The following is a 27,262-nucleotide window of genomic DNA, read 5'->3' on the forward strand; positions in this document are numbered from 1 at the left end:
AGTGGAAGCATAGAGTCCTAACCACTGGAGCACCAGGGAATTCCCAAAGGGCACATGCTTTCAACATGACTTACCACAGCTGATGTTGACCTTGATCACCTGGTTGAGGTGTGTTTGTCAGGTTTCCTCCACTGTGTTTACTCTTATCCTCCTCCCCCCACCCCGACGGTGTCCTCTCTGGAATGGAGTTACCACACACCGCCCGTGCTTAAGGAGTGGGAGGCATCCTGTTTTTTGGGTTTTTTTTTTGCGGTACGCGGGCCTCTCACTGCTGTGGCCTCTCCCGTTGCGGAGCACAGGCTCCGGACGCGCAGGCTCAGCGGCCATGGCTCACGGGCCCAGCCGCTCCGCGGCATGTGGGATCTTCCCAGCCCGGGGCACGAACCCGTGTCCCCTGCATCGGCAGGCAGACTCTCAACCACTGCGCCACCAGGGAAGCCCATCCTGTATTTTTATTTACTAAATTTGGCAACCCTATCAGTGGTACCCGCCACATGTCAAGTGCTCAGTAGCTACCTGAGGCCAGTGGCTACCATAGTGGACAGCATCAAGTCAAAGCACACGGGCTGTCCAAACATGGGTTGTTCACGTACCGCCCCCCACTACCGTTCACTTAACATTTTCCTGTAAATGCGCTCACTTTTTAAAAAAAGGAAACGGAATATCACTACCTTACGACATCATTAGCAGCAGCGCAGCACCGAGGATGCCTCAGGACGTCCAAGAGTGCTTGTAGGTGGTCCGGCCCAGTTCCTCCCTGTTGGCTTTTTCCATCTTCTGTTTCTCCTCCTCTTCAGGGAAGCTGGGGGGTGAGTGGCCCCCTTGGTCCTGGTCCTATGGGCTCCTGAGTTCTTCATTTGTCCTTCCTCTGGCCAAGGCCCATTTCCCCTGGACGCAGGATCCCCAACCGAGGAGGCAAAGCGCTCAGCAGTCAACGAGTGCGGGGGCAGCTCTGACTTCCGCCAGGTGCCTCCAAGCTAAGAAGCTGTAGATCTGCAGCTGCTACACCTGGTTGATTATAAGACTTGCCTGGAGAGCTTTCTAATGCTTATATTTTCCTGAGCCCCACCCATGCGGATTCAAATTAAAGACGTTGGCAGACCAGTATTCATAGCAGCACTATTTACAATACAGTAGCCAAGACATGGAAGCAACCTAAATATTCATACACAGATGAATGGAGAAAGAAGATGTGGTGTATATATATACAATGGAATAATACTCAACCATAAAAAGGAATGAAAGGACTTCCCTGGTGGCGCAGTGGTTAAGAAGCCGCCTGCCAATGCAGGGGACATGGGTTCGAGCCCTGGTCCGAGAAGATCCCACATGCTGCGGAGCAACTAAGCCCGTGCGCCACAACTACTAAGCCTGGCTCTAGAGCCCACGAGCCACACTACTGAAGCCCTCACGCCTAGAGCCCATGCTCTGCAACAACAGAAGCCACTGCAATGAGAAGCCCATGCACTGCAACAAAGAGTAGGCCCCACTCGTCGCAACTAGAGAAAGCCTGTGTGCAGCAAGAAAGACCCAACGCGGCCAAAAATAAATAAAAATATTTAATAAAAGAATGAAATAATTCCATTTGCAGCAACATGGATGGACCTAGAGATTATCATACTAAATGAAGTCAGAAAGAGAAAGACAAATACCATATGATATCACTTATATGTGGAATCTAAAATATGACACAAATGAACTTATCCACAAAATGGAAATAGACTCACAGACACAGAGGACAAACTTGTGGTTACCAAGGGGAGGGTGGGGTGGGGGAGGGATGGATTGGGAGTTTGGGATTAGCAGGTGCAAACTATTATATATAGGATGGATAAACAACAAGGTCCTACAGGGAACTATATTCAATATCCTGTGATAAACATAACGGAAAAGAATATGAAAAAGAATATATATGTATAACTGCAGAAATTAACACGACATTGTAAATCAACTATACTTCAATTAAATAGATAAATAAAGATGCGGGTAGAGAAGAGGCTAAAAGCAGCCCAGTGGGGCTGGTAATCAGCCCTGAGGCTGCCGTGCGGGAGGCCCAGGCTGGGCGGTTCTCTGGGAAAGTCTGCAACCAGAGGCAGCGCAGTTGTACCCTGAAGACCCCAGGGCAGGGCCTGAGTCTGACTGACGTTTTAAAACAAGCACTACCTGTTTGATGAGAAGTTCTGGTTCTGCTTCTTCCTCAGTGGACACAGAATTAGGTGCTAACAGACCTTCAGAGAAACTCCTCTCCTCGTCCTTCTTGCCCAGGTGGAAGAGAAGCTTACTTAGTATTTTGTTATTTTCAGGTGCTAGAGCCTCATTGTTTCTTCTTTCTTCTTCTTTTTCTGGCCCATAACACATCTCTGGTCCCCTTGGATCAGGGACAGAGCTAGACTGCATCCCCTCTGGGTTGCCACCCATTGTATTTTGGGAGATTAACTTGTTTCTTGGGATCCACACGTTCACAGATGGAAAGGAACTGCTCTCAGGATGAATTACGTCCAGACCCTCCCCCGACCAGACACAGATAATTTAGATAATGAGATTTGGCTGAGATGTGGGACTGAGTTGTGCTGTAAATGGGATGAGATCTTCGGGGACCTTGGGACCAGGTGAATGTATTTTGCATTTGGGATGGACGTGCATCTTTGTGGGGCAGAGGGCAGGCTGGGTAGGCTGAATGCCCTGCCCCAAAGGTGTCCATGTTCTAACCCCTGGAACCTGTAAAAATACATTACCTTTCAAGGCAAAGGGGACTTTGCAGATGTGATTGGAGATGGGGAGATTGCCCTGGTGAGCCTAATCTAATCACAGGAGTCCTTAAAAGTAGGGAAATTTCTTGGGCGGTAAGAAGGAGAGATGAGGCAGAGTGGGAGGGCAGAGAGACAACCACATGTCTTTTGTTCATGTGACTTTTCGTGTCACCGAGCCTGGAACTTCTCAGGAAGTGCTTGGTGACAGAAAGAACAGTGAAGTGAAAATGTTTTGAGCACCTGCTAAGACTGGATTCTATAACAGCCACGTAGACAAGTTACTTCACCTCTCTGACCCCAAACCATCCCTTTTCTACAGATAACAGAAATAAGGCTCAGAGAGGTGAAGTGACTCACCCAAGGTCACCCAGTTAATAAACAGCAGGGCTGAGATTCAAAAGTGGGACCATCAGAAGCCATCTGGTTGCCAAACTCTACCCACCCCATTAGGGCTTGGCGATAATGGGCGAAACTGCCGGGGTGGACAGCCTCAAAACTGCTCGTGGCCCCATTTGTTCCTTTGCTTCCTTCTGTGGCTTTTCATTCAGGTCACTGGCTGTCAGCCCGTTTCTGATGGAACGGGGCAGCTCTGCCCGGGACAGACCAGCAGAGGGTGCTAGCACCGAGGAGTAAAGACCTAACGTTCCCAGAGGATCTGACGGGTTTCTCAGAATGAAGGCCCTGGCCACCTCTCCCACGGCGAGGGACACCAACTGGCCTGAGACCCGTCTCTGCCATAGCCTACTGGCCAGATGTCCTGGGGCAAAGGGCTCCATTCCTTGGTGGCACTTTTCCCAGAGGAGGGGGAAAGCACCTCCCAGGGGCACTGACACAGAATGAAGTAACACAAGGGAAAGCTCCTAGCCCAGTCCCTGGCGTGCAACCCTTGCTTGAATTTGCATTCTTTATCAAGAGATGTTCCATGATTCTCATAGGACTATAATTTCAGATTCTGCCCAAACCACATGAATCTTTTATTTTGACTCAGCTGTCTCTCTCCTTTTCCTTTTATGTTTTTTACCAAGTCTTCCCTATTTGTACTTCAGAGGGCTCTCAAACATTCTGGCATGCACCCTCAGGCCGATTATAAACTACCAAAGAAGCTTGATTCAAAAGGCCCTCTTAGACGGCCTGTCACGGGGCTCCTGGCATTTGGAAACTCTGGAGTGCTGAGTGTAAATTCAAGAACATGGTGCCTTTCCACGTGTGTTTCCTCTGCCTTCCTACCTAAAAACCAGCCATTCACGGAACATTTACTGACTGCCGTGTGTGCTATGCATGTACGGAGACAGATAAATAAGATACAGTCACATCACCGGAGGCCCCTCCGACAGGGACAGAGATACTAACAGACATTTCAGAACAATTTATGTGTCTGTCTACAAACCGCACTAGGAAGGGGCATCTAATCCAGTTTCCAGGACCCTACCACGTACCATCCACTTCACAGACTGACCTCCAAGCCCAAGGTCAGGGCTTCCCTGGTGGCGCAGTTGTTGAGAGTCCGCCTGCCGATGCAGGGGACACGGGTTCGTGCCCCGGTCCGGGAAGATCCCACATGCCACGGAGCGGCTGGGCCCGTGAAGCCATGGCCGCTGAGCCTGCGTGTCCGGAGCCTGTGCTCCGCAACGGGAGAGGCCGCAACAGTGAGAGGCCCGCGGACCGCAAAAAAAAAAAAAAAAAAAAAAAGCCCAAGGTCAGATAGGCAAGAGCAGGACCAGGACTGCTCAGGTGTGGCTAAGCCTCTCTCTCCCTCATCCTCAGCAGGCAGGGGCCCCTGAAAGTCATCCTTTGCACAGGCTCCACGATGTCTGCTAAATGTAGGTCACTATGGCCGAGGATGTGTGTTTTCCCCTCATCCTGACACACAGGCAGCTGCTCAGTGAATCTGGACCATGACCTGAGGTTTAGTAACACCAGCCTAGCCCATCTGGTGACCCAGCGGATTTCAGGGCCGCGCAGTCGCAGCTGGATCCCTGGGGTTCGAAGATGATTCTGTCCGCGGTGTGTTCCCCAGGTTCTTTGCCTTCTCACCATTAAATCACACACAACAGGCCAGGAGACAAAACACTCGACTTTTTCATGTGGTCATTCCTTCTCCTTCCTGCTTCACCTGATGCATAAGAATTTTGCGGTAAAACTTCAGCTTTACAAGAATAGGCAACAGAAAGAATTAGGGAACTCAGTGATCCAAAACTAGCTAAATGAGGGTTTTTTGTTTTTTTTTTTCTTATAATGTAAAGCAGTTCCAAGAAAAGTGAAGTCACAGCCCAGGGTGCTTATTTTCAGTTCTTAGAAAAGAGCCAATTTCAAAAGGGAAGCTTTGCAGCCAGAGCACACAGCCTGCCCTTGTCTGGTGAGGGGAGCTTGCTGATAAACCAGCTTTGATTTGGCATCAGGAAACTAAAACCCCCGCCCGAGATGCATTTTCATTGGTGATGTCAAGGAGGAAACGCTAGCCGAAACAGTGAGAGTTCTTAATATTCAGGGAAACCGCAACAGCTCAGCTAACAGCTAACATGCTGAGATGGCACACCGCCAGCTCGGAGCCACCGGGAGCCGTCGGCAGTCTGCGCGGACTGTCGGAAAAACATGGGGCACCCTCGTTTTCCCACCTCCCACACTCCTGAGGTTGTTCGCTGCCCAGGCGACGATACCGGCCCAATCAGCGATTTTCAATCAGGCATTTGTTACCAGAAGTTAGGTGAGGACGAAGTGGGCAGGATATGGTTCTCAGCAGCCTGGGTCAGTCTTCTAGCAGAAGAGCAGGCATCACATAAGGGAACCTCAGTAGGGTCGACTTCGGTTTCAAGGTCTTCGGGAGGCTACCACACACCCAGCTCAGGGGCTACTATTGGGAAACCCACACTAGTTTTGGAATAGTGTTGACCTAAGAATCCTATAATAGAGATGCCATGGACTACATCAAAATTAAATGTCAATGTAATCAAAAGCAACTGGTCAACCGTCCCAGCCAGAAGGAGCCTAAGGAGACAAGATGACTCCATGTCATAGGGTGTCCTGGATGGGATCCTGGAACAGAAAAAGGACATTAGGAAAAACACTAAGGGAATCTGAATAAAGGATAGAGTTTGGTTAATAACATCTCAGTGTTGGTTCACTAATTGTAACCAATGTGTCATATTCATGTAAGATGTTAATAAAGGAAACAGGGTGCAGGTGTATGGGAACTCTTTGTATTGTCTTTGCAATTTTTCTGTGGATCTAAAGCTATTCTAAAAGTATATAGGGAATTCCCTGGCAGTCCAGTGGTTAGGACTCTGCACTTTCACTGCCGAGGGCCTAGGTTCAATTCCTGGTCGGGGAACTAAGATCCCACAAGCCGTGTGGTGTGGCCAAAAACAAGAAAAAAGTAAAAATAATAAAAATATATAAAATTTTAAAGAGGCAACTAATGGATGTGAGTAGGAACTTACTGCTCTTCCCAGCAACAATCATTTGGGGCCTACCATGTGCCAGACACATGTAAAAGTGATTTACACACACCTTCACAACAGTGCTGTGAGCTCGGTATAATCTACATTTTATAGATAAGGAAACTAAAGCACAGAGAAGGTAGGTAACTTGCTCTCAGCCACACAGCAAGTTTAATGACAAATGAAGGGCTTGGGTTTACACACCCCTTCACAACAGTGCTGTGAGCTCAGTATAATCTACATTTTATAGATAAGGAGACTAAAGCACAGAGAAGGTAGGTAACTTGCTCTCAGTCACACAGCAAGTTTAATGACAAATGAAGGGCTTGGGGGCTTCCCTGGTGGCGCAGTGGTTAAGAATCCACCTGCCAATGCAGGGGACATAGGTTCGAGCCCTGGTCTGGGAAGATCCCACATGCCGCGGAGCAACTAAGCTCGTGTGCCACAACTACTGAGCCTGCTCTCTACGCCCACGAGCCACAACTACTGAGTCCATGCGCCTAGAGCCTGTGTTCCACAATGATAAGCCACTGCAATGAGAAGTCTGTGCACTGCAACGAAGAGTAGACCCCGCTCGCTGCAACTAGAGAAAGCCCACATGCAGCAACAAAGACCCAACGCAGCCAAAAATAAATTTATTATAAAAACAAAAAAACAGTGCACACTTTCCAATTTCCCCACCTTTAAAAGAAAATGCTAGAGTTTAAAACTATGGCACATCCAAAACACTGACAACATCAAATGTTGGTGAGGCTGCAGAACAAGAACTCTGTACACTGCTGATGGGAAAGCAAAATGGTGCAGCCACGTTGGAAGGTAGTGCTATAGATTGAATATGTCCCCTCCAAAGTGCTATAGACTGAATATGTATTCTCCCTAACCCAAATTCATACGTTGAAACCTAGCCCCCAGTGTAATGGTATAGAGGTGGGGCCTTTGGGAGGTGAACGGGATCAGTGCCCTTACAGGAGACCCCAGGGAGCAACCTTGCCCCCTGGTACCATGTGAGGACACAGTGAGAGGACAGCCACCTGTGAAACAGGAAGCAGCACCTTGACTTTGGCCTCCAGAACTTTGAAAAGTAAATGTCGGATGTTTTTAAGCCCCAGCTCTATGGTGTTTAGTTATGGCAGTCTGAGACAGTCTGGCCGTTTCTCACAAGGCTAGACACAGGCTGACCGTGTAACCAACAATCACGCTCCCAGGCATTTACCCTGGTATGTTGAAAACCTATGTCCACACAAAATCTGCACACGAGTGTTTACAACAGCCCTATTAATAATTGCCAAAAACTGGAATCAAGCAGATGTCCTTCAATAAGTGAATGGATAAACAAACTAGGGTACATCCATCCAGTGGAGGATTAGGATAAAAAGAAATGAGCTATCAAGCTACAAAACTACATGGAGGGACCTTAAATGCATATTGCTAACTGAAAGAAGCTGGTCTGAAAAGGCTATAGACTGTGTGATTCCAACTATATAACATCCTGGAAAAGGCAAACTATGGAGACAGTAGAAAAATCAGTGGTTGCCAGGGGTTACGGTGGAGGGAAGGATGATTAGGTGGAGCACAGAGGACTTTTAGGGCAACAAAACTATTCTGTATGATACTGTAACAGTGGATACGCGATATTATGCCTATTGTACGTCACAAAGCATGACCCCTAAGTAAACAATGGACTTTAATTAATAATAACGTATCAATGCTGGCTCATCGATTTTAACAAAGGTACCACACCAGTGCAAGATGTTAATAACAGGGGAAACTGAGGGAGGGCATGTAAAGGTCATCTCTATAGGTTCTGATCTTTTTTGTTTTTCTAGAAATCTAAGCCGCCTAAAAAATAAAATCTATTTTAAAAAATACGGCATAGAAAACAATTTACTAGTGGTAGAGATAAATAATCCAGCAAAACTCCATAGCAATGAGGAACATAACCCGACCCCCTTGATATTTACAGCAAAGTGAAGGTTGTGTAAGAAGTGAAGAGCTGCCACCCAACACTGAACACAATCACAACAGAAGGACATTCCCTACCAAAAACAACATAAAGACTCTAACCAGGAGGCTGCCTCCTCACAGCATCTCACCAAAAGTTATGAGGCAGAAGTTTAGTTCATGCCTGGAAGTTGTTCTTAGTCTTGATTTTTAGTTTCAACAAGAAATTCTGAGAGTGTTTCAACAGCCCTAAGTGAAGGAAGAAGGGCAGACATCGTCGTCCGCATCTGCAGGGAATGGACCTTACACATTTAGGGCTGAGTGGTGTCTGAAGCAGAAAGAGGGCTGTGTCTTTGAGAGGCCCCAGTGCCTGCAGTTAGAAAATGCCGTTTGACTTGCAAACTGGATACGGAGCTGTTGATGGAGAAGACTGCCGAGCCATGAGGTCATTCCTTTTTTATGCAGCCTCTTTTCCTGCCCATAACCACATACTTTATTCTCTTCTGACAATGACTGAGGTTCAAATTCTGCCTCGTAAAGTAGGGTTGCAGTGGTAATGGAAAAAGTATCATCACTTGTAAAACTTGGAAAATGCAACATGAGATTTCTGTGTGCTTTAGAGAGAGAGAATTAACACACATAAAGCAAAAAAAAAAAAGGAGAGGAAAAAGAGAACAAAACATCTGCTTTTCATCAGCAAACAGTCATAGCAAGGGGCAGCAGGGGCTGAGTTCACTGGAGTGTCCCAGCATTTAGAAATCCTACATCCAGACTCCTCGAAGCAAAGCTCTCTGATAAACTTTTGAGAAATACATATTGAGTGATGTCCATGAAATCCATACGGTATAAGAACCTAAGTTGTTTCTGAATTTCGGTTGTTTTTATCGACGTTTCCAACATCCTCTAAGGAATATTCCTGTGTAAATCTTCCACTTCCAGCTCCCACATGCTTTCATGGAGGGGATTATCAGAAAGATCTGTCATCTTCACAGCCTGCAGGCATGGCTCCGGTTTGCAGGCCTGAACCACTCCCATCACCATCACATACTTTCCTAGAAGAAGAAAAGCTCAGTGGTAAAGTTCACATTGATAGAGAAGATAAAAACAAAACAGACACCTGAAGTCCTTGAGAGGGCTTAAATTTATCAGGGAGGCAAACTGGAGACAAAAAAAAAAGCAGAGAGTAGATACCAAAGTGCCAAGGCAGCTAGTGGTCAAAATACATATATTGCCAACAAATTCCGCATTTAACCTGGAGAATGACATTTGTATCTTCTTTGGTTTCTGGTTTTAAAATGCTAAAACAGGGACTTCCCTGGTGGCGCAGTGGACAGGACTCCGCACTTCCAGTGCAGGGGACCCGGGTTCGATCCCTGGTCAGGGAACTAGATCCCACATACATAACACAACTAAGAGTTCACGTGCCCCAACTAAGGAGCCAGTGAGCCGCAACTAAGACCCCACACAACCAAATAAACAAATATTAAAATAAAATAAAATGCTAAAACAAAATCACAGCACACTGCATAAAGCTATCACGCCCAAAGAGTGGAAGAGTCTCTCACATCAGAGGAAGAGTTGTAATTAGACAGACTGCTCTAAGGCGGGGCCTGAAAACCCGAGCTTTTCTCTTCTCCCTGTTCCTTGCTCCATGCCAGAGCCTGTGACTGGTCTCTGTGCACAGGACTGGTCCCCCTTCTGCAAAGACAACCCCTGACAGCCCCAAAGCAAATCCAATTTTCCCTTTATGTTGCCAAAAGAGCTGGGCAGGTGGTAGCACCCCCATGCCACCGTTATTGCAACTGCCTGGGACCAATGCCTGCCACCTCCTGCCGCCAGCTGGGCATACACAAGCAAATCAACAAGAGGGCAGGCTGCCATCACAAGGATCTAGTGACATATTAACCACGACGCTATTCCCATTCCCTTGGGGAAGTGGCTCTCCTTGAAAGCAAAAATGGCCAGTCTTAACCACACAAAACTCAACTGTGTAAAAAACCCCAAACACAGCAGGAAGAGCAGGCACGTCGCCAGCCCCCACTGAGTGCCCCTGCGAGGCTGCTTTAATCACACTGCTTCCAACATCAGGACTGGGTTTGTACTCGGGCCTGGGGCTCTGACTGAAGGAAGCCAGGCAGGCTGACACCTTACCCTCTGGTCTATCAGCTCCTGGCACGGCGTACTAAGGTTTCCCTGAGCCCATCCCTACATTCTACCTGAGCAAGTAACGTGGGGTTCCTCAGCGACAGAGGCTCATTCTGAAAATACACTTGTCATACCCTCTGAATGGGCCTAAAAAGCTGGTGGAGATGGAGCCCTCAGAAAATGACTGAAGACCCTGGAAAGGAAGAACAAGCCCACAGACAGGCCCAACAGGCGAGGTAAACACAGAATCCACGTACTCAAAACCTACATACACCAAGGCGTATAACACAACTATACGGGTGAACTCAAAGGCCTGAGCTCTTTCCTCCCGAGAACAGACCACCTGGTTACTAGTCTGGTTCATTCTACCCACACTCTCTCCCCCAGCCAGAGTGTCTCTCCACTGTCTCTCCTTCTCCTTCCCCATCACGCCGCTCCCTTCTATCAGGCCTTCACCCCGACCATACAGGCCTGGATCAGTTGTCCCTCTTCTGCGCCCACGACATCACTTTGTGTTTCAGTGGCCTGCTTACTCTTCAGGCTCCCTACCTGAAGCCAGCGTCAGACTTGTCAATCAAGCCCTGGTATTAATTAGCAAGAGGAAATGGTACGGCCCAGGCACACAGGCCAGTAGGTAAGTCAGATGGGTTCACCAACGTGCAATGCCCACTCAGGTACCTACTGGTGCCAACCTTATGCCAGGGCTGGGGCCAGACATGGGAGACAGCCCCAGCTTGCCTTCAAAGAGCACTGCCTGGGGACCAGCACACCAAACAGCTCGTGCTACATGCTACGCCAAGGGTGGCAAACTTTTTCTGTAAAGGGCCAGATACTAAATATTTCAGGCTTTGAGGCCATCGCGTCTCTGTTGCAACTATTCAGATCTGTAGCTGTAATGGGAAAACAGCCCTAGACAATACCTAAATGACGGTGCCCCAATAAAACTTTACTTATGGACACGGATATTTGAATTTCATATAGATACTTTTCCCATGTCATGAAATCTTCTGTTTTTTTTTAACCATTTGAAAACATTTTTAGCTCATGGGCCGTGCAAAAACAGGTGGCAGCCTGTAGTTTGCCGATCTTGTGCTAGACTAACATTGCAATGGAGGGCAGACAGAGAGGGAGGCTGAAGGATGGCGCCAGGGTGGGGTGACAAGCGTGCAGGAGCACTGCCTAGTAAAAGAACATTGGTCACTATGGCCCAGGAGCTGTGGTAAGGACATTTTTTAAATGTATCGAATCCACACAACAGGCAGGAATTATTGGTCCCTTTGGTAAGAGGTCCAGAAAGGTTAAGAAAAGTGCTCCTGGGAGCTCAGCCAGAAAGGGCCAGGGCCAGAAGAAGTTCAACCTAATACTGAGAATAGTTGTCAGAAAGACACAGAGCCCGCCCTGCCATAGTCTGGCCCAGTGGTTCTCAAAGTGTGGCCCCCAGGCCACCGGCACCAGCAGCACCTGGAAGCTGGTTAGAAATGCAAATTCTCAGCCCCGCCCAGACCAACAGACTCAAACTCTGAGGGTGGTGCCCAGCCTTCAGTTTTAACAAGCCCTCAGGGTGAGTCTGATGCATGTTCAAATTTGCACACCACTGGTTTAAAAGGAAACAGTAGTGAACTACAGCCTAAGACAGTCCCACGAAGAAGGGGTACAGCAGGGCTCCTCATTCCTGGGAACTGGGGAGAGCTTCCCAAAGGAAGGTACATTTGAGTAGAGTCGTTAGGGATGTACCAAGTTCCCCACTATGATATTTTCCAAAACTTGATAGGGAGAAAAAAAATCACCCGTGGGGAAGGGACTCTGTTAACAAATACACATGCTGGGGGTCCCTCCCCCGGAGACTCCAGCTGGGAGGGCTGGTGGAGTCCTCGGAAACTATTTTTTGAATGGGCTGCAGGTGATGCGTATCATCAGAACTGCTTGGGTGGCGCTTGGCTGGGGAGGGGAGGGAAGAAAGGGTATCGAGGCGGGGGACCGGCACCGCAAACACCGGGAGGTGGGACGGCCAGGCCCCGCCCTCGGGCGGTACAAACCCAGGGTCAGCCGCGCGATGTCGACTCCGGCTGTTACCTGGGACGAGGCAGGGCCGCCCGCGCGGCACCCGCTCCAGGCCGCAAACCGAGAAGGCCCCGCTCGGGTCCCGCAGCCGCGCCTCGCCGCCGCCCGCCGCCAGCACCGTGCCCTGCATCCATACGGCCGTCAGCTCCAGCGGCCCGCGGCCCGCCGCCTCCCGCGACAGCCGCCACGCGCCCGGGCAGCCCTCCGCGTCGCGCCGCAGCTGCTCCGCCAGAACCTTGAGCGGCGGCGACCGCGGCAGCCTCACAGACGTGGGGCACCCGCCGGGCGAGGAGGCAGTGGGCGCCGCCGCCATTCTGCCCCGCCTCCTCTTTCCCGCCAACCTTGATGAGCGGCGAGACCCGGTCCGCAGCCACCAATCAGGGCGCGCTGGCGGAGCCGGCCAGTGGTCGGCGTTGGGAGGCGGGGCCGCCGGACAGAGCGGCCCCACTCCCACCCCAGGAGTGCGCAGGCGTACGTAAAGTAAATAACCGACCCGCAAGCTAGGAATGGATGAAATGAATTAAAAGAGAAAAAATAAATGGAGGGAGGTACAGAACTCCCTGTTTCCAGGCACCTCAAAATTTGGCGTGCACGCAAATCATCTGGAGAATGTGAGTATTCATCTTTATATCGCCTTGCCTAGTACGGTTCTCTGAGGCTAACAAATAACCTGCAAATACTGAAATGGATTGTAGCAATGGTGAGCCTATGTTTATTGGGAGTTATCAAGAATCGAGTCGAGAGATAAGGCTGTAAAGAGGGACAGGAACAGCTAGTAAAATTGCCCTTTCTTTTATTACTATTTTTATTTATTATATTTTAATAACAAAATAATTTAAAAGTTAATAAGATATATTACTATATTTTTCACAAAAGGAATGCACGTTCATTGTAGAAAATTTAGAAAAGGAAATCTAGAATAAGAAAAGAATTGTAAAAATCACTCAGAGATATCTACCCACTATTGGTGTATTAGCATTCAGGTTTTAAACTATATACATGTGTATATATATTTTTATACACAAATATTGTTTTGTATATTACTTTCACTTAATAATAAACATCTTTCCATATCAACAAATATCCCTCTGCGTCCTCTTGAATGACTGCGTTAAGATTCTATTTGTCTCATCACCTACCTAACCAATATCCTAGAGGTGGACATTAGGCTATTTCCAGTTTTTCACTTTATAAGTCGCTACTGTGAACCTATCTAGAGCTAAATCTTTGTGCATGTTTCAGATAACTTTCTAGAAATGGAATTGCTCCCTAAAAATTGCATGTCCCCAATCAGTCAAATCCACAAATCCTAAACCAAGCAATCCTGTAAATCAAGACCAGTTGTCAGAAGACTTTGTCCTCCCAGGGCCTCCCGCAATACCTGGCTCACAGAGGGTATTCACCAAGAGGTCGATTTTTATAAAGCAGCTAAGAAATACTCAGCCAGGTTCTGACCTAAGAGCTTTAAAGGGAGTATCCCATGTACCCACACCCTGTAAATACTGTTCTACAAAGGGGGAAACGAAGGCTCACAGAAGCTAGGTGGCTTGCCCACAGCCTCTCTGGCAGTAGCCTCCGTGGGATCCTGGCCTCTATACCTCAACCCTAAGTTGTAGAGTAACCAGGCTTCTAACTTGAGAAGGAAGCAGAGATTTTAACCAAGAGAGAATCCCACCCCCTTCAAGCCTGGTGAGTCCCCACTGGCCTTCCCCAAGGCACCTGAAGGCCAGAAAAGTGATGGAGAAGGGAGTTGAAGTAAAGGCCTGGGAATTTCCCACCATTCTCTTGGCCTTCAAATTTGTGTGTGTGTGTGCACGGACACACGGACACACACACACACACACACACACACACACACACACACACACACACACACTGGGCACTGATATGTTCAGACTAGTGTTTTGGAAAGATCACTCTGCCAGCAACACGCATGGAGCTTGAGGGGTGTCCCAGTTTATAACCTCCTATGGTGTCATTCCTCCACCTGGAATATGAGCATCCCTCCAGGCAGAGCAAAATGTACAAGGAGGGCCCAGAAAGGAGAGCGAGCAGGAAGCATTGAGCAAACTGCCAGGATATCAGAACAGCTGGGACACAGAGTGCAAACAGAGGAGTGGGGATATAGGAGGCTGTACCTACATAACCTCACTTCTTACCCCCATTTTACAGATGATGAAACTGAGGTTCAGGCTAATGACAAGGCTGAGGCCACACGGCTAGCGAGGGGTGGAGCCAGGACTCAACCCAAGTCCATCTGACCCCAAACTTCATGCTCCTTGAACCACATCTGCCATCTCACTCTCCACACTATCGCCCATCTCCCCATCAAAGATGTCTCAGGGGCTTCCCTGGTGGCGCAGTGGTTGAGAGTCCGCCTGCCGATGCAGGGGACACGGGTTCGTGCCCTGGTCCGGGAAGATCCCACATGCCGCGGAGCGGCTGGGCCCGTGAGCCATGGCCGCTGAGCCTGTGCTCCGCAACGGGAGAGGCCACAACAGTGAGAGGCCCGCGTACCGCCAAAAAAAAAAAAAAAAAGATGTCTCAGTACCTTTGCTTATGCTGTTCTCTGCCCGACATGCCTTCCCCCAGTCTCTCCCAGCTAACTCAGTCACCACATGCCTGCCACCACCAAGACCACTTCTCTTCAGGGAGCCATTCTTGAGCCCACAACTGGAGTCAACCCCTCCCTTCCAGACCAGGCTGCTGACACCCCTAATCCAGGGTTTCTCAGCCTCAGCCCCACTGACTTTTGGGGCGGGGTAATCCTGTGTTGAGGGAGCTGTCCTGTGTGCCCTGTGGGATGTTGAGCAGCATCCGCGGCCTCCACCCACTAGATGCCAGTAGTACTCTCCTCAAGGTGGCAATCAGAAGTGGCTTCAGGGCTTCCCTGGTGGCGCACTGGTTGAGAGTCCGCCTGCCGATGCAGGGGACACGGGTTCGTGCCCCGGTCCGGGAGGATCCCACATGCCGCGGAGCGGCTGGGCCCGTGAGCCATGGCCGCTGAGCCTGCGCATCCGGAGCCTGTGCTCCGCAACGGGAGAGGCCACAACAGTGAGAGGCCCGCGTACCGCAAAACAAACAAAAAAGTGCCTTCAGACATTGCCAATGTCCCCTGGAGGGTGAAATCACCGCCTGCTGAGAGCCACTGCTGGCATCTACAGACTCACTGCATTCTGTCTTGAACCATAAATACTTGAGTCTGAGTCTGCCTCACCAGCAGATCAGGGGTCTAAACTCTGATGCCAACAGCAGCCAGGCAGGTAACCCTGGTGGAGCAGTGACACACTGGCCTTCACAGGCCCCAATAAAGGGGCCAATCACACTTATGTAGGGCCTTCCTGGGCCCCAGCTTCCCAGTGAGATCAAAGACTCCTGCAAGGGGGTTTCCTGCCACCTTGAGGACAAAGGTAAGGCAAGGGGAATTTTGGGCCTTGGCCTCACACTCAACCTACACATTCACCAGTTCCTGGGCAGATCAGGCCCCAAACGCTTCTGATTGCCAGGAACAAAACCAAACCCTAGTGCCCAAGGAAAAGAGTTTGTTCTGGAAGATTATCCACGCAGTAACATCTACAAAATGGCAAAACTGTCATTAGCCAAGTGCTTACTATGTACTAAACACCATGCCAGATGCTTCACGTGCAGAGTCTGTGACTCTTCAGAAAAACCCTAAGATGTAAGTGCTTTGCTTTTCTTTTTCTTTAAACTTTTTATTTTATATTGGAATATAGGTGATTAACAATGTTATAGTTTCAGGTGTACAGCAAAGTGATTCAGGTATACATATATCTATTCTTTTTTTTTTTTTTACATCTTTATTGGAGTATAATTGCTTTACAATGGTGTGTTAGTTTCTGCTCCCTCTTGAGCCTCCCTCCCACCCTCCCTATCCCACCCCTCTAGGTCGTCACAAAACACCCAGCTGATCTCCCTGTGCTACGCAGCAGCTTCCCACTAGCCATCCCATGTATCTATTCTTTCTCAAATTCTTTTCCCATTTAGGTTGTTACATAATATTGAGCAGAGTTCCCTGTGCTGTACAGTAGGTCCTTGTTGGTTATCCATTTTATTTTATTTTATTATTTATTTATTTTGGCTGCGTTGGGTCTTTGTTGCTGTGAGCGGGCTTTCTCTAGTTGTGGCGAGCAGGGGCTACTCTTTGTTGTGGTGAGAGGGCTTCTCATTGCGGTGGCTCTCTTGTTGCTGAGCACAGGCTCTAGGCGTGTGGGCTTCAGCAGCTACAGCACACGGACTCAGTAATTGTGGCACACAGGCCCTAGAGTGTGTGGCCTTCAGTTGTGGCACACGGGCTCTAGGGCGCACAGACTTCAATAGTTGTGGCGCGCGGGCTCAGTAGTTGTGGCTCGCAGGCTTAAATATAACAGCGTGTACATGTCAATCTCAAACTCCCTAACTATCCCTTCCCCCCACCCTTCCCCCCGGTAATCATGAGTTTGTTCTCTAAGTCGGTGAGTCTGTTTCTGTTTTGTAAGTTCATTTGTACCATTTCTTTTTAGATCCTGCTTATGAGCGATATCATACAATATTTCCCTTACTCTCTCTGACTTACTTCACTCAGTGTGACAATCTCTAGGTCCGCCCATGTGGCTACAAACGGCATTATTTCATTCTTTTTAATGGCTGAGTGATATTCCATTGTATATATGTGCCACATCTTCTTTAGTAAGTGCTTTTCTTAAGCCCATTTTATAGATGGGGAAACTGAGGCTTGGACAGGTGATGTGACCTGCCCAAAACCACACAGCTGGTAAGAGGTAGGGCCAGGGATTCCAATCCTCATCTGGAACAAAGCATCCCTCTCCCGTGTCTTTCAATAATCAGGACCCCAGATAAGGTGGGGTCTTACCCACTATCCTGGGTCTTCACCAGGGTGAATTCCCTGGGGAAACATTTTTAAGTACAGGTTCTATCAAAAAGACATATCTTGGGGACTTCCCTGGTGGTCCAGTGGTAAAGAATCTGCCTTCCAATGCAGGTGACGCAGGTTCGATCCCTGGTCGGGGAACTAAGACTCCCATATGCCTTGGGGCAACTAAGCCTGCGTGCCACAACTACTGAGCTTGGGTGCCTCAACTAGAGAGCCCGCGTGCCGCAAACTACAGACCTGACTCAGGCAAAAAATAAAGAAAGAAAAAGAAAAAATAATAGAGACATATCTTGAACTTTAGTTAACAAAATACACAGGGATAAGTGGGTGTACAGATGTCTGCAACTTGCTTTGAAGGTCAGCAAAAAGTAAGGTAGATTGAGGGGTGGACAGAGGGGAGGATAGGAGACTAGATACGTCATATGGCGAGTAAATTTCATTGTAGAATCTAAGTGGTGGATGCAATGGGGGTCCGCTGCACAATTCTTTCAATAATACAGTGATGGGGGATAATTCTAGGTTCCAGGGCCTCACCACAGCCTTCCTACATCAGAATCTCAGGGAGTGAGAACCTAGAATGATTCTGAGGCCCAGCCAACACCCAGCCCCCACCCAGTGACCAGCATGCTTCCTATTCCTTCATCACAGAATATCACCAGACCATCTCAGGACCGTCTCTGGTCGCTTCTTGGTCTCTGGCACCCCTTTTTCATGACTCCACGCCAGAGCACGATGTCCTCCTTTCCACAGGCCCCAGCCATAGAAGCCGCAGTGCAGGCTAGCTCTGGGCTGGGCTCAGAGGAGATCAGGAGGAAGCGGTGGAGTTTCATGCCTTAGTGCATGATGACCGGCACTCCTGGGCCCTGTGAAGCAATGGTGATGTCTGCTCTCCACTGCATACTCGAGGTGGCCAGCCGCTTTCCAGCTTCCTGGAGGAGCCCCAAAGCACAACCTACATTTTGAAAGTAAGAACCATCCTTCTAGGCTAATAATAATAATAAAAGCAACTGCTTCTGCCACGACCACTACAGGCCAGGCACGGTACCAGCTGCTATATCTAAATCAGCTCATTTCATCCACAAACCCCTGCTGGGGACCTACCTCCACCCCTACTTTACAGAGGAGGAAACTGAGGCTCAAAAAGGCACTAAGCCTAAAACAATCAAACCCACGTGGTACTGACATAGGAGAGACAAATAGATCAAGGGAGTGGAATTGAGGGTCCAGGCATAAACTCATGTACCTAGGACCAGCTGCTTTTTGACAAGGGTCGACAAGGTCATTCAGTGAGGAAAAAACAGTCGGTTCAGTAAATGTGCTGGAACAACATGCAAAAGATGGAAGTTAGACCCCTACCTCATACCACACACAACATGGATCAAAGACCTACATATAAGAGCTAAAACGATAAGACTCTTAGAAGAAAACATAGGGATAGATTTTCACGACCTTGGATATGGTGATAGATTCTTGGAAATGGTACCAAAAGCACAAGCAACAAAAGAAAAAACACAAACTGGACTTCATCAAAATTAAAAATGTTTGCACATCAAAGGACATTATAAAGAAAGAAAAGACAATCTACAGAATGGGAGAAAATATTTACAAATCGTGTATCTGATGAAAGTCCAGTATCCAGAATATATTCAAGAACACCTGCAACTCAGTAACAAAAAGACAACGCGAGTTACAAATGGGACTTGAATTTTCTCCAAAGAAGATATACAAATGGCCAATAGGCACATGAATAGATGCTCAGTGTCATTAGTCATCAGGGAGATGCAAAAGCACTAAGCTAGAGTTTGAGCCTGGATCTGTCTGACTCCAGAGCCCTGAGCTTCCTGGGTCTGCTCTCTTACCGCCCCCCAGCATGAGCCCACACCCTCTAAGGGCCTCTACGGGCCAGCCCAGGGAGCTGAAGCACAGTCAGATCACCTGGCCACGGCGCCAGGGGGTGGGGCTGGCAATGGTGGGGCTGGGAGATGAGTTGGTCTTGGTGAAGTCTGAAAACCTGATTGCCAACATCCCTCAAACAAACAGTCCTGGTCTGTCTGGAGTTGCTGCTGGGCCCCAAAACGATGTCTGGGACATTGTAGTTGTTCAATACATATTTGTTGAATGAATGAATGCTGGTCCAGCTGGAACAGCCCCACAGGGGTGTCCTACCTGGGGAAAGAGGGCTGGACCTTTGTACTCCACGTAGGCCAGTCATTGGAGTGGTATGTACGACTTTGGGTCATTTCCAGAGAGGGACTCAGGTGGGTGCCGTCAGTCAGCCACCAACTTTCTCAGCAGCCGTGGAGTGAGCACCTCAGTCCAGAAGGTGGATCCAGGCAACACCACAGTCGCCACTGCAACAGGCAACAAATTTGTCCTCTCCCTCCTGGCTGCTCAGTTCGGCTCAGCTACACTCAGTTCCCACTGACATGCATTCATTCATTCACCAGGCATATAACAGGCACTTACTATATGGCAGGCACTGTGCTGACCTCTGGAGTTATAAAGACCTACAGGGCAGACCCAGCCCCTGCCCCAAAGGAGCAACACTCAAGTGGGGGGACAGACACAGGAACAGACACCACAAGGTCACCTCTCTGCCTTCATCTCCTCTCTCTTTCTCTCCGTTTCCTCCACTCCCACCCCACTTGCCTCCCTGCTGTGCCTCAAATACACCAGGCACCCTCCTGCCTCAGGACTTTTGCACATACTGAGTCTTTGAAATCCACAGTGTATTGACACTGACAGCCCATCTCAACTCACATTAGCCACAGTTCAAGTGCTCAGTCATCTCATGTGGCTAGTGGCTGCCGTGCTAGACAGTGCAGCTCTGAGTAGAAGGCAGGGCACTCTCAGCTGCTGGCAACAGGGCCCTGGGCGTGACTTGACCCACGTTTTCCTTGACTTTTCAATAAATCACAAACCACTGAGAAGCAGATCTGTTCTGTCTCTGGCAGATCCATCAATGCCCTGAAGTCTATTTGCAACCCTGCCATGTTCCTGTCATTAATTCCTTCATTAAGAAAGTTGCTTTTATTGACACTTACTGTGTGCCTGGCACTGATACGAGCTTTTGCATACTTAACTCATTTAAGCCTCTTGATGACTGTATTTGGTACACACAATCATTATGCCCATTTTATAGATAAAGAAATTGAGGTTTGCCTCCTACATTGTTGGTGGGAATGTAAATTGGTGCAGCCACTATGGAAAACAATATGGAGGTTCCTCAGAAAACTAAAAATAGAGTTTCCATATGATCCAGCAATCCCACTCATGGACATATATCTGAACGAAACTATAATTCAAAAAGATACATGCACCCCTATGTTCAATGCAGTACTATTTACAATAGCCAAGACATGGAAGCAACCTAAATGTCCATCGACAGATGAATGGATAAAGAAGATGTCATGTGTGTGTGTGTGTGTGTGTGTGTGTGTGTGTGTGTGTGTGTAATGGAATATTACTCAGCCATAAAAAATGAAATAATGCCATTTGTAGCAACAATGGATGGACCTACAGATTACCATACTAAGTGAAGTAAGAAAAAGACAAATACCATATGATATCATTTACATGTGGAATCTTAAAAAATGACACAAATGAACTTATCTCAGAAACAGAAACAGACTCATAGACATAGAGAACAGACTTGTGGTTGCCAAGGGGCAGGGGGGAGGGGTGGATTAGGAGTTGGGGACTAGCAGATGCAAACTATGATACAGGGAATGGATCAACAGCAAGGTTCTACTGTACAGCACAGGGAACTATATTCAATATCCTGTGATAAACCTAATAGAAAAGAATATTAAAAAGAATATATATATATATATATATATATAAAAAACGGAATCACTTTGCTGTACACCAGAAACTAACACACATTGTGAATTAACTGTACTTCAAAAACATAAATTAGGGGCTTCCCTGGTGGTGCAGTGGTTAAGAATCCGCCTGCCAACGCAGGGGACATGGGTTCAAGCCCTTGTGCAGGAAGATCCCACTTGCCGTGGACCAACTAAGCCCATGCGCCACAACTACTGAGCCTGCACTCTAGAGCCCACGTGCCACAACTACTGAAGCCCGTGCGCCTAGAGCCCGTGCTCCACAACAAGAGAAGCCACCGCTATGAGAAGCCCATGCACCGCAACGAAGAGTAGCCTCCGCTCTCTGCAACTAGAGAAAGCCCGCACAGCAACAAAGACCCAACACAGCCAAAAATAAATAAATTAAATAAATATATTTTAAAAAATAAATTAAAAAAAAAGAAATTGAGCTTCAGCGAGGTCAAGACACATGCTCAAGTCACACAGTTCTATGTGAGGAAGAGCTAGATGTGAAAACCTGGAAGGCTGGCTGCAGAGCCTGTGCTCACACCTGTTACACTGCTCTCACTCACTCATTCACTCATTTATCAAACACTGGGCCCTGGAACCAAGGTGGGGTTACACTGGGCTGGCACATCAGGAGCCCTGGGGCCAGGTCCTTCTCTGCCACAGGCTGGCTGGGTGGCCTTGGGCAAGACTCCATCCCTCTCTGAGCTTCAGTTTCCCCTTCTGTGGATTTAAGGAGCGAGGTCATCCTAACTCACAGCTCTCCTGCAGATAGGACCTCTGTCTGCAGCCAGACTTGAAAATGAATTCCCCAGGAATTCAACATCTGGCCCCAGAAGGGAAATCCTCTGGTCCCAAGGAAATCCTCACATCTCAGCTCTCATGCCAACATTGGCTGGTAACCTCCCCACTGAAGGTGAAAAGTTGGCCCAAAACATGGATGACCACACACCCCTAAAAGAGCTAGAACATTTACTCTATGCCTTATGAACGTCATTGCATTTCATCCTCACAATAACCTGATGAGGCAGCAGTGTTATTACGCCCATTTTACAGATGTGAGAGACTGAGGCCCGGTGTGGTTTAACTTACCCAGGGTCAAACGTAGAAGAATCACACACACTCACGTTACAACCCAGCGTTCCCACTCCTGGGAATCTAGCCTAGAGAAATGAAAACTTAGGTTCGCACAAAAACACGGATGTTTATGGCAGTCTATTCATGATTGCCCCAAACTGCAGACAACCCAGATGTCATTCAACAGGTGAATGGAGAAGCAAACTGCGGTACATCCACACCACAAAATACTACTCAGCCTTAACCAGGAATGGACAACTAAGACACACAGCAACTTGGACGAATCTCAAATCCATTACAGTGGGCAAAGGAAGCCAGACTTAAAAGTTCACATACTGTAGGATTCCATTTATACGACATTCTTGAATGGCTAAAACTATAGGGACAGAAAACAGATGAGTGGTTGCCAGGGGCTGGGGGAGGTGGAGGGGGCTGACTAGAAAGGGGCATGAGGAGGGAACTTTTGGGGTGCTAGAATTATTTTGTGAGCTGGCTGTGGTGGTAGTTACATCACACAGTGTCTACCTGTGTTAAAGTTCAAAGAACTGTACACACACACATACACACCCAAAGCAGAATCCTAGCCCCAGGATAGGCAACTCCATGAAATGGACAGCAGGTTGCCTGTTGTCACTGGCTGTGGCCCAGCTGGAAAACACCATCTCTTCTTCAAGGGACTCAGCCTAGGAGACCCAGGGAGGTCCGGCATTATGCAAATTAATGCTTAAAAGTACTGAAGGAGTGGGGAGAGTGATTGCTCATGGGTACAGTGTCTCATTTTGGGCTGCTGAAAATGTTTTGGAACTAGATAAAGGTGGTGGTTGTACACCATTGTGGATGTGCTAAATACCATTGAATTGTTCACTTTAAAATGGTTAATTTTATGCTACGTGAATTTCATCTTTATTTTTTTAAGAAGTTTCAAACAAGAAAAAAAAGAAGTATCCAGGGATAACTGTGCCCTAAATCTACCCCAAGGAAGCCAGGCCTCAGAGAGGTGAAGTAACTTGCCCAAGGCCACACAGCCAGTAGGAGGCTGACCCTAAGTCAGTCTGCCTCCAAAGCTTGAGTCCTTTCCATGGGCAGATGTGATAGAATGGGTTAAATATTACCCCCAAAAGTGAGTGGTTATTACCAGGAAGCTCTAGCCGACCTTTTCTCCTTTGCCAAGGACAACCTCTGATCAGTATACGTGTGGCTTCACAGAACATATTTTTCAAACCAAAACCAGGGACACAAAGCCTAGTCCAGGTTTCCTTCCTCCCTGAATGGTGTGACCTGATTTACATGAAAAGTCTTCCAGGGCTGTAAAAGACACCTGGGCCAATATATTGTACTGTAATGAACCGCTTTCCCAAAAGGATCACAATTCTGTGAAAGCAGAACTATTCTAGAAAATCAAGGCTGGGCACCACTGTGCACATCTGCACAGAAAAAAACCCTTCTGAGCAAGACAGGGAATAGGAATGCCTTATTTTGTGGGGTAGGAAGGGAAAGTACGGGACATGTGATGTTGAAATGGCCCTCCAAGGGCAGCAGGTGCCTTTTTCTGCTGGGTTTCAGGCAGTCTTAGGCTGGGAGGCAAAGGGGTAGACATGATGACTGCCAGCAGAAGCCTCAAAGCAGTTTCTCCAAACCGGAATGCCCCAAGCGCCAGAAAGAGTTGTTTCCCAACTGTCTTGAGATTGAGGTTTTCGAGGAGGGGCATGATCCTCATTACAGGGTCACTGAGGCAGACAGCAGAGTCAAACCTCAGCCTTGTAAAACAGCAACACTCTTGAGTGAACCCAGCTGGGAACAAAGGAAGTATGAGTCAACCCCAAAAGTTCTTTTAAAAAGGCTGTATTAGGGTGCCACAGCTGCTGGGCCGGGAGACAGAGTTTGCATGAGCCTGGGGCTGGGGCTCTGGGGGCCAGGCCCTCAGCCATCCTCAGAGACCTGTGGGCAGAGAGCCAGCTGCAGAGAGCCGGCTGGACTGGGCAGTGCCAGTCCAGGAGCTCGCAGGACAGTCCTTCCTTCCAGGGAGCACTTGGACGAGGGGAGAAGAACTCCGGCTATGCGCAAGCATTACCTCTGAGCCACACCTCCCTGTCAGGGAGCTCTGATGAGGCCCCACTTTACAGACAGAAAGACTGAGTCTGATCTCTCTACTCATTTCTCCACTTCAGGTATTCACCTGGGACTTTCCTGGCGGTCCGGTGGTTAAGACTCTGAGCTTCCACTGCCGGGGGCATGGGTTCGATCCCTGGTCAGGGAACTAAGATCCCACATGCCGCTGGCCGCAGCCAAACAAAAACAAACAAACAAAGAAAAAACAAGTATTCACCAAGTGCCTGCTATATGCCAGGCAGTGGGATGCAGCAGTAAACAAAAGAGATGAGGACTCTGAGTTTAGGAAATTTATAGCTTCGTGAAGGGTGAGGAGATAGAGGCCGTGTATGTGTACGGGTGATGTGTATGCAGGGGGCCAGGGAGCGGGTCTTTATCTGGAAAGGCTCTGTCAGCTGGCGATGTTTAGTCTGAGACCTGAAGGATGAGAAGGAACCAGTGATTCGAGGAAGGGCACTCCTGGCAGAGGGACCAACACAGGCAAAGGCCCTGAGGTGGGAATGACCCTTGTGAGAGGAGCAGAGAGGCCAGCATGGGTGGGTGACCTGAGTGGCGGGTAGTGTGTGGTGAGGTCAAGAGGTCGGCGGGGGCCTGATCAGGCAGAGACTCACGTTTTGTTCTAAATGCAACAGGGATTCTCTGGAGGGTTGAGAGAGACAGGGAAAGAGAGGTGTGCTCTGATTTCCATTGTTAGCAGATGCTGTCCGGGCAGAGGCGCAGGGAGATCAGCCAGGAGGCCTGCAGTAACCGGAGATGCCAAGGCTTGGGCAGGAGGTACGAGATGAGGGGAAGTGGCTGGTTTCAGCCCAACCCCTGTGGTCCGATAAGGGGTGACAGAGGAGTCAAGGATGATGGCCTGGTTTGGAGCTTGAGCAACTGGGTGACTGAGACAAGGACGATATGAGCAAGTCACCCAGCCAGGAACTGACTCTGCCCTTCCCCCTGTGACTCCCATCGCCTGCTCCCGCCCCCCGCCCGAAAAGCCTAGAGTGCTCACGGCTGCGTTCAAGCACCGCTGTGCTCCGACCTTCTGGCTTCTCCATCCTCATCCCCACCTCACGCTGCTCCACAAGGGGTTCTTCCCACTCTCTCCCCTGACACGCCACGCTCACGCTCGGTCCCACCTCCTCACCTTTGCTTTCTCCCTTCCTCCAGCCTGTTCCTCTTGCCTGAGGGCTCTCCCTCCTCCTGGGACAGAGTGGAAGCCCCACCCCCTTCTACGGAGGCCTCTGAAGGGCTATCTGGGGCAGCAGCTCTAAAGCCAGTCCCTACTTGATTAGAATTCCCGCTTCACCACCTCCCAGCAGCGGATCCTGAGCAAGTTCCCTAATGGGATTCAGTTTCTTGATCTGCAAAATGGGTTGAAAATAAAAGTACCCACCACATGTGGGTAGGTGCAGGATTAACAAAGGACCACTCACTCATCTGGCCACTCCAACATAAAGACGGTTAGTCAGTGTTATTTCTAGGTGGAACAGAAGTGGTGTGGGGAAGCAACTGCTCTTTGATACGTCCGTGCTCAGGCCTCTGTGCTCACTCAGGGAAGCACATATGGGTGTATGAAGAGGCTGGCGCCCACGAGGACTGTCCCATTCATGGCTGAGTCTCCAAAGCCTCACCGATGGATGCATGAATGACTGCATGGTCCCCTGCACTGAGGACTTACTACCCCTCTTTTACAGGAGGGGAAACTGAAGCCCAGGGCCATATGGCTGGATATGCCGATAGTGGATTTCTACACCAGTCATTCACTCTGGCCAGTTGGACCCGGGTGACCCCTGAGAAGGGGTCCCAAGATGCACCCACATTTCCTGAGGCAGCTGTGCCCTGGCCAGCCTAGGTAGTGTGTGACTTTCCTTGGGCTCTTACAGTTGGCTTCATGCCACAGATGCCACAGCCTGCGAGCTTGCAGCTGGCAGTGGGGACAGGTGTCCTGCCCTCATTAACATCCCCTCCACCCACTGCAGCCAGAGGAGTGAGAATAGGAAGCCACGAATCAGACCCAGCCGAGGTCTTGGTGCCCATCGCCACTGCCGCACAGTCTGCTGGAAACCAGACCAAGAGGTTTACAGGAATCGGGGCCTCTGAGCAGCACTGAATGCGAAAGCAAAACTCTCTCACACACACACACACAGGCACATACATGTGTGTGCACATGCATATGTGCACACACACACACACCCCTCATACAGGTACATGCAGAGACGATCATAAGGCAGGCACGTGCAAGGCACACACACTCCTGTCCCTACAAACCACCACCCATCCAAGTGGTCGGCTCCCACCAGCCCCACCCACCAGGAAGCCCCCTCCAGCAATCACTGCTGCTCAGAAGTGGGGGACACATGGGCTGGGGTCCTGGCTCGCCCTCTCAGCTGGCTTGGTGCCTGCCACAAAGGATTTACCCTCTCTGGACCTCAGTCTCCCTTGTTACTAGAGTTGAGATAATTATAATCATAACAAGAAACTTTGTCCTTGAGAGGGGTTGCATGGCCAGCCAAGCAGGCAGTAGGTACTCAGTAAAAGCTCATTAAAGGAATAAGAACGACATTTGTGGCAGACGAAGGCTGGCCATGTTTACAGGAGGAGCCCTGTGAATGCTCCAGTGACTGCAGGAGGCCAGAGGGCTCTCATCTCCCAGAAGAGGAAACTGAGACCCTGCGGGTCGTGGTGTCTTGTCCAAGTCACCAAGGTCAGCAGCGGATCCCAATCTACTGACCCCAGCCTCACCTGTCTGCATGGGAGACAGGTCTAGGCACAAACCTACCGCGGCCCATCCAGTGCTGTCCCAGGGGAGGCTCCCCGGCCCGCCACGCTCCCCACAGGTCCTGAAGGGGTCCCCGGGCAGCTGGCATCAAGGGCCAGTGAGCAGGGGACCTGGCAGCTGCACGGTGGGAGCTGAGGCGAGGATAGAGAGGCCCAGAGAGGGAAGGGGACTTGCCCAGTGTTACCCAGCATACCAGTTTCCTAGGGCTGTGGTAACAAATGAACTTGACGGCTTAAAACAATAGAAATTTA

General features: G+C 49.1%; 1 protein-coding gene and 1 long non-coding RNA gene across 2 annotated transcripts in view; both read right to left on the minus strand.

Annotated features, from left to right (window-relative positions):
• Positions 1 to 27,262, minus strand: part of LOC141276491 (uncharacterized) — a 59,776-nt gene that overhangs the window by 22,738 nt on the left and 9,776 nt on the right. The gene's annotated exons all lie outside the window — the stretch shown is intronic.
• On the minus strand, positions 6,807 to 12,680 carry RMI2 (RecQ mediated genome instability 2). Its single transcript, XM_019928710.3, has 2 exons — positions 12,347 to 12,680; positions 6,807 to 9,180 (listed from the first exon to the last, which is right to left on the minus strand). Exons 1-2 carry the CDS (start codon positions 12,645 to 12,647, stop codon positions 9,032 to 9,034), a joined length of 450 nt encoding a protein of 149 aa, XP_019784269.1. The 5' UTR covers positions 12,648 to 12,680; the 3' UTR covers positions 6,807 to 9,031.

The sequence above is a fragment of the Tursiops truncatus genome, chromosome 15 (genome assembly GCF_011762595.2).
Source record: "Tursiops truncatus isolate mTurTru1 chromosome 15, mTurTru1.mat.Y, whole genome shotgun sequence".
In the NCBI taxonomy this organism is placed as follows: Eukaryota; Metazoa; Chordata; class Mammalia; order Artiodactyla; family Delphinidae; genus Tursiops; species Tursiops truncatus.

What these genes read in the sequence shown, in the direction of transcription:
- RMI2 (XM_019928710.3), bottom strand. Translation starts at nt 12,647, where the DNA reads ATGGCGGCGGCGCCCACTGCCTCCTCGCCCGGCGGGTGCCCCACGTCT. An exon ending in GCGGCCCTGCCTCGTCCCAG is followed by an intron (nt 9,181 to 12,346) that starts GTAACAGCCGGA and finishes TTCTTCTTCTAG; the next exon opens with GAAAGTATGTGATGGTGATG.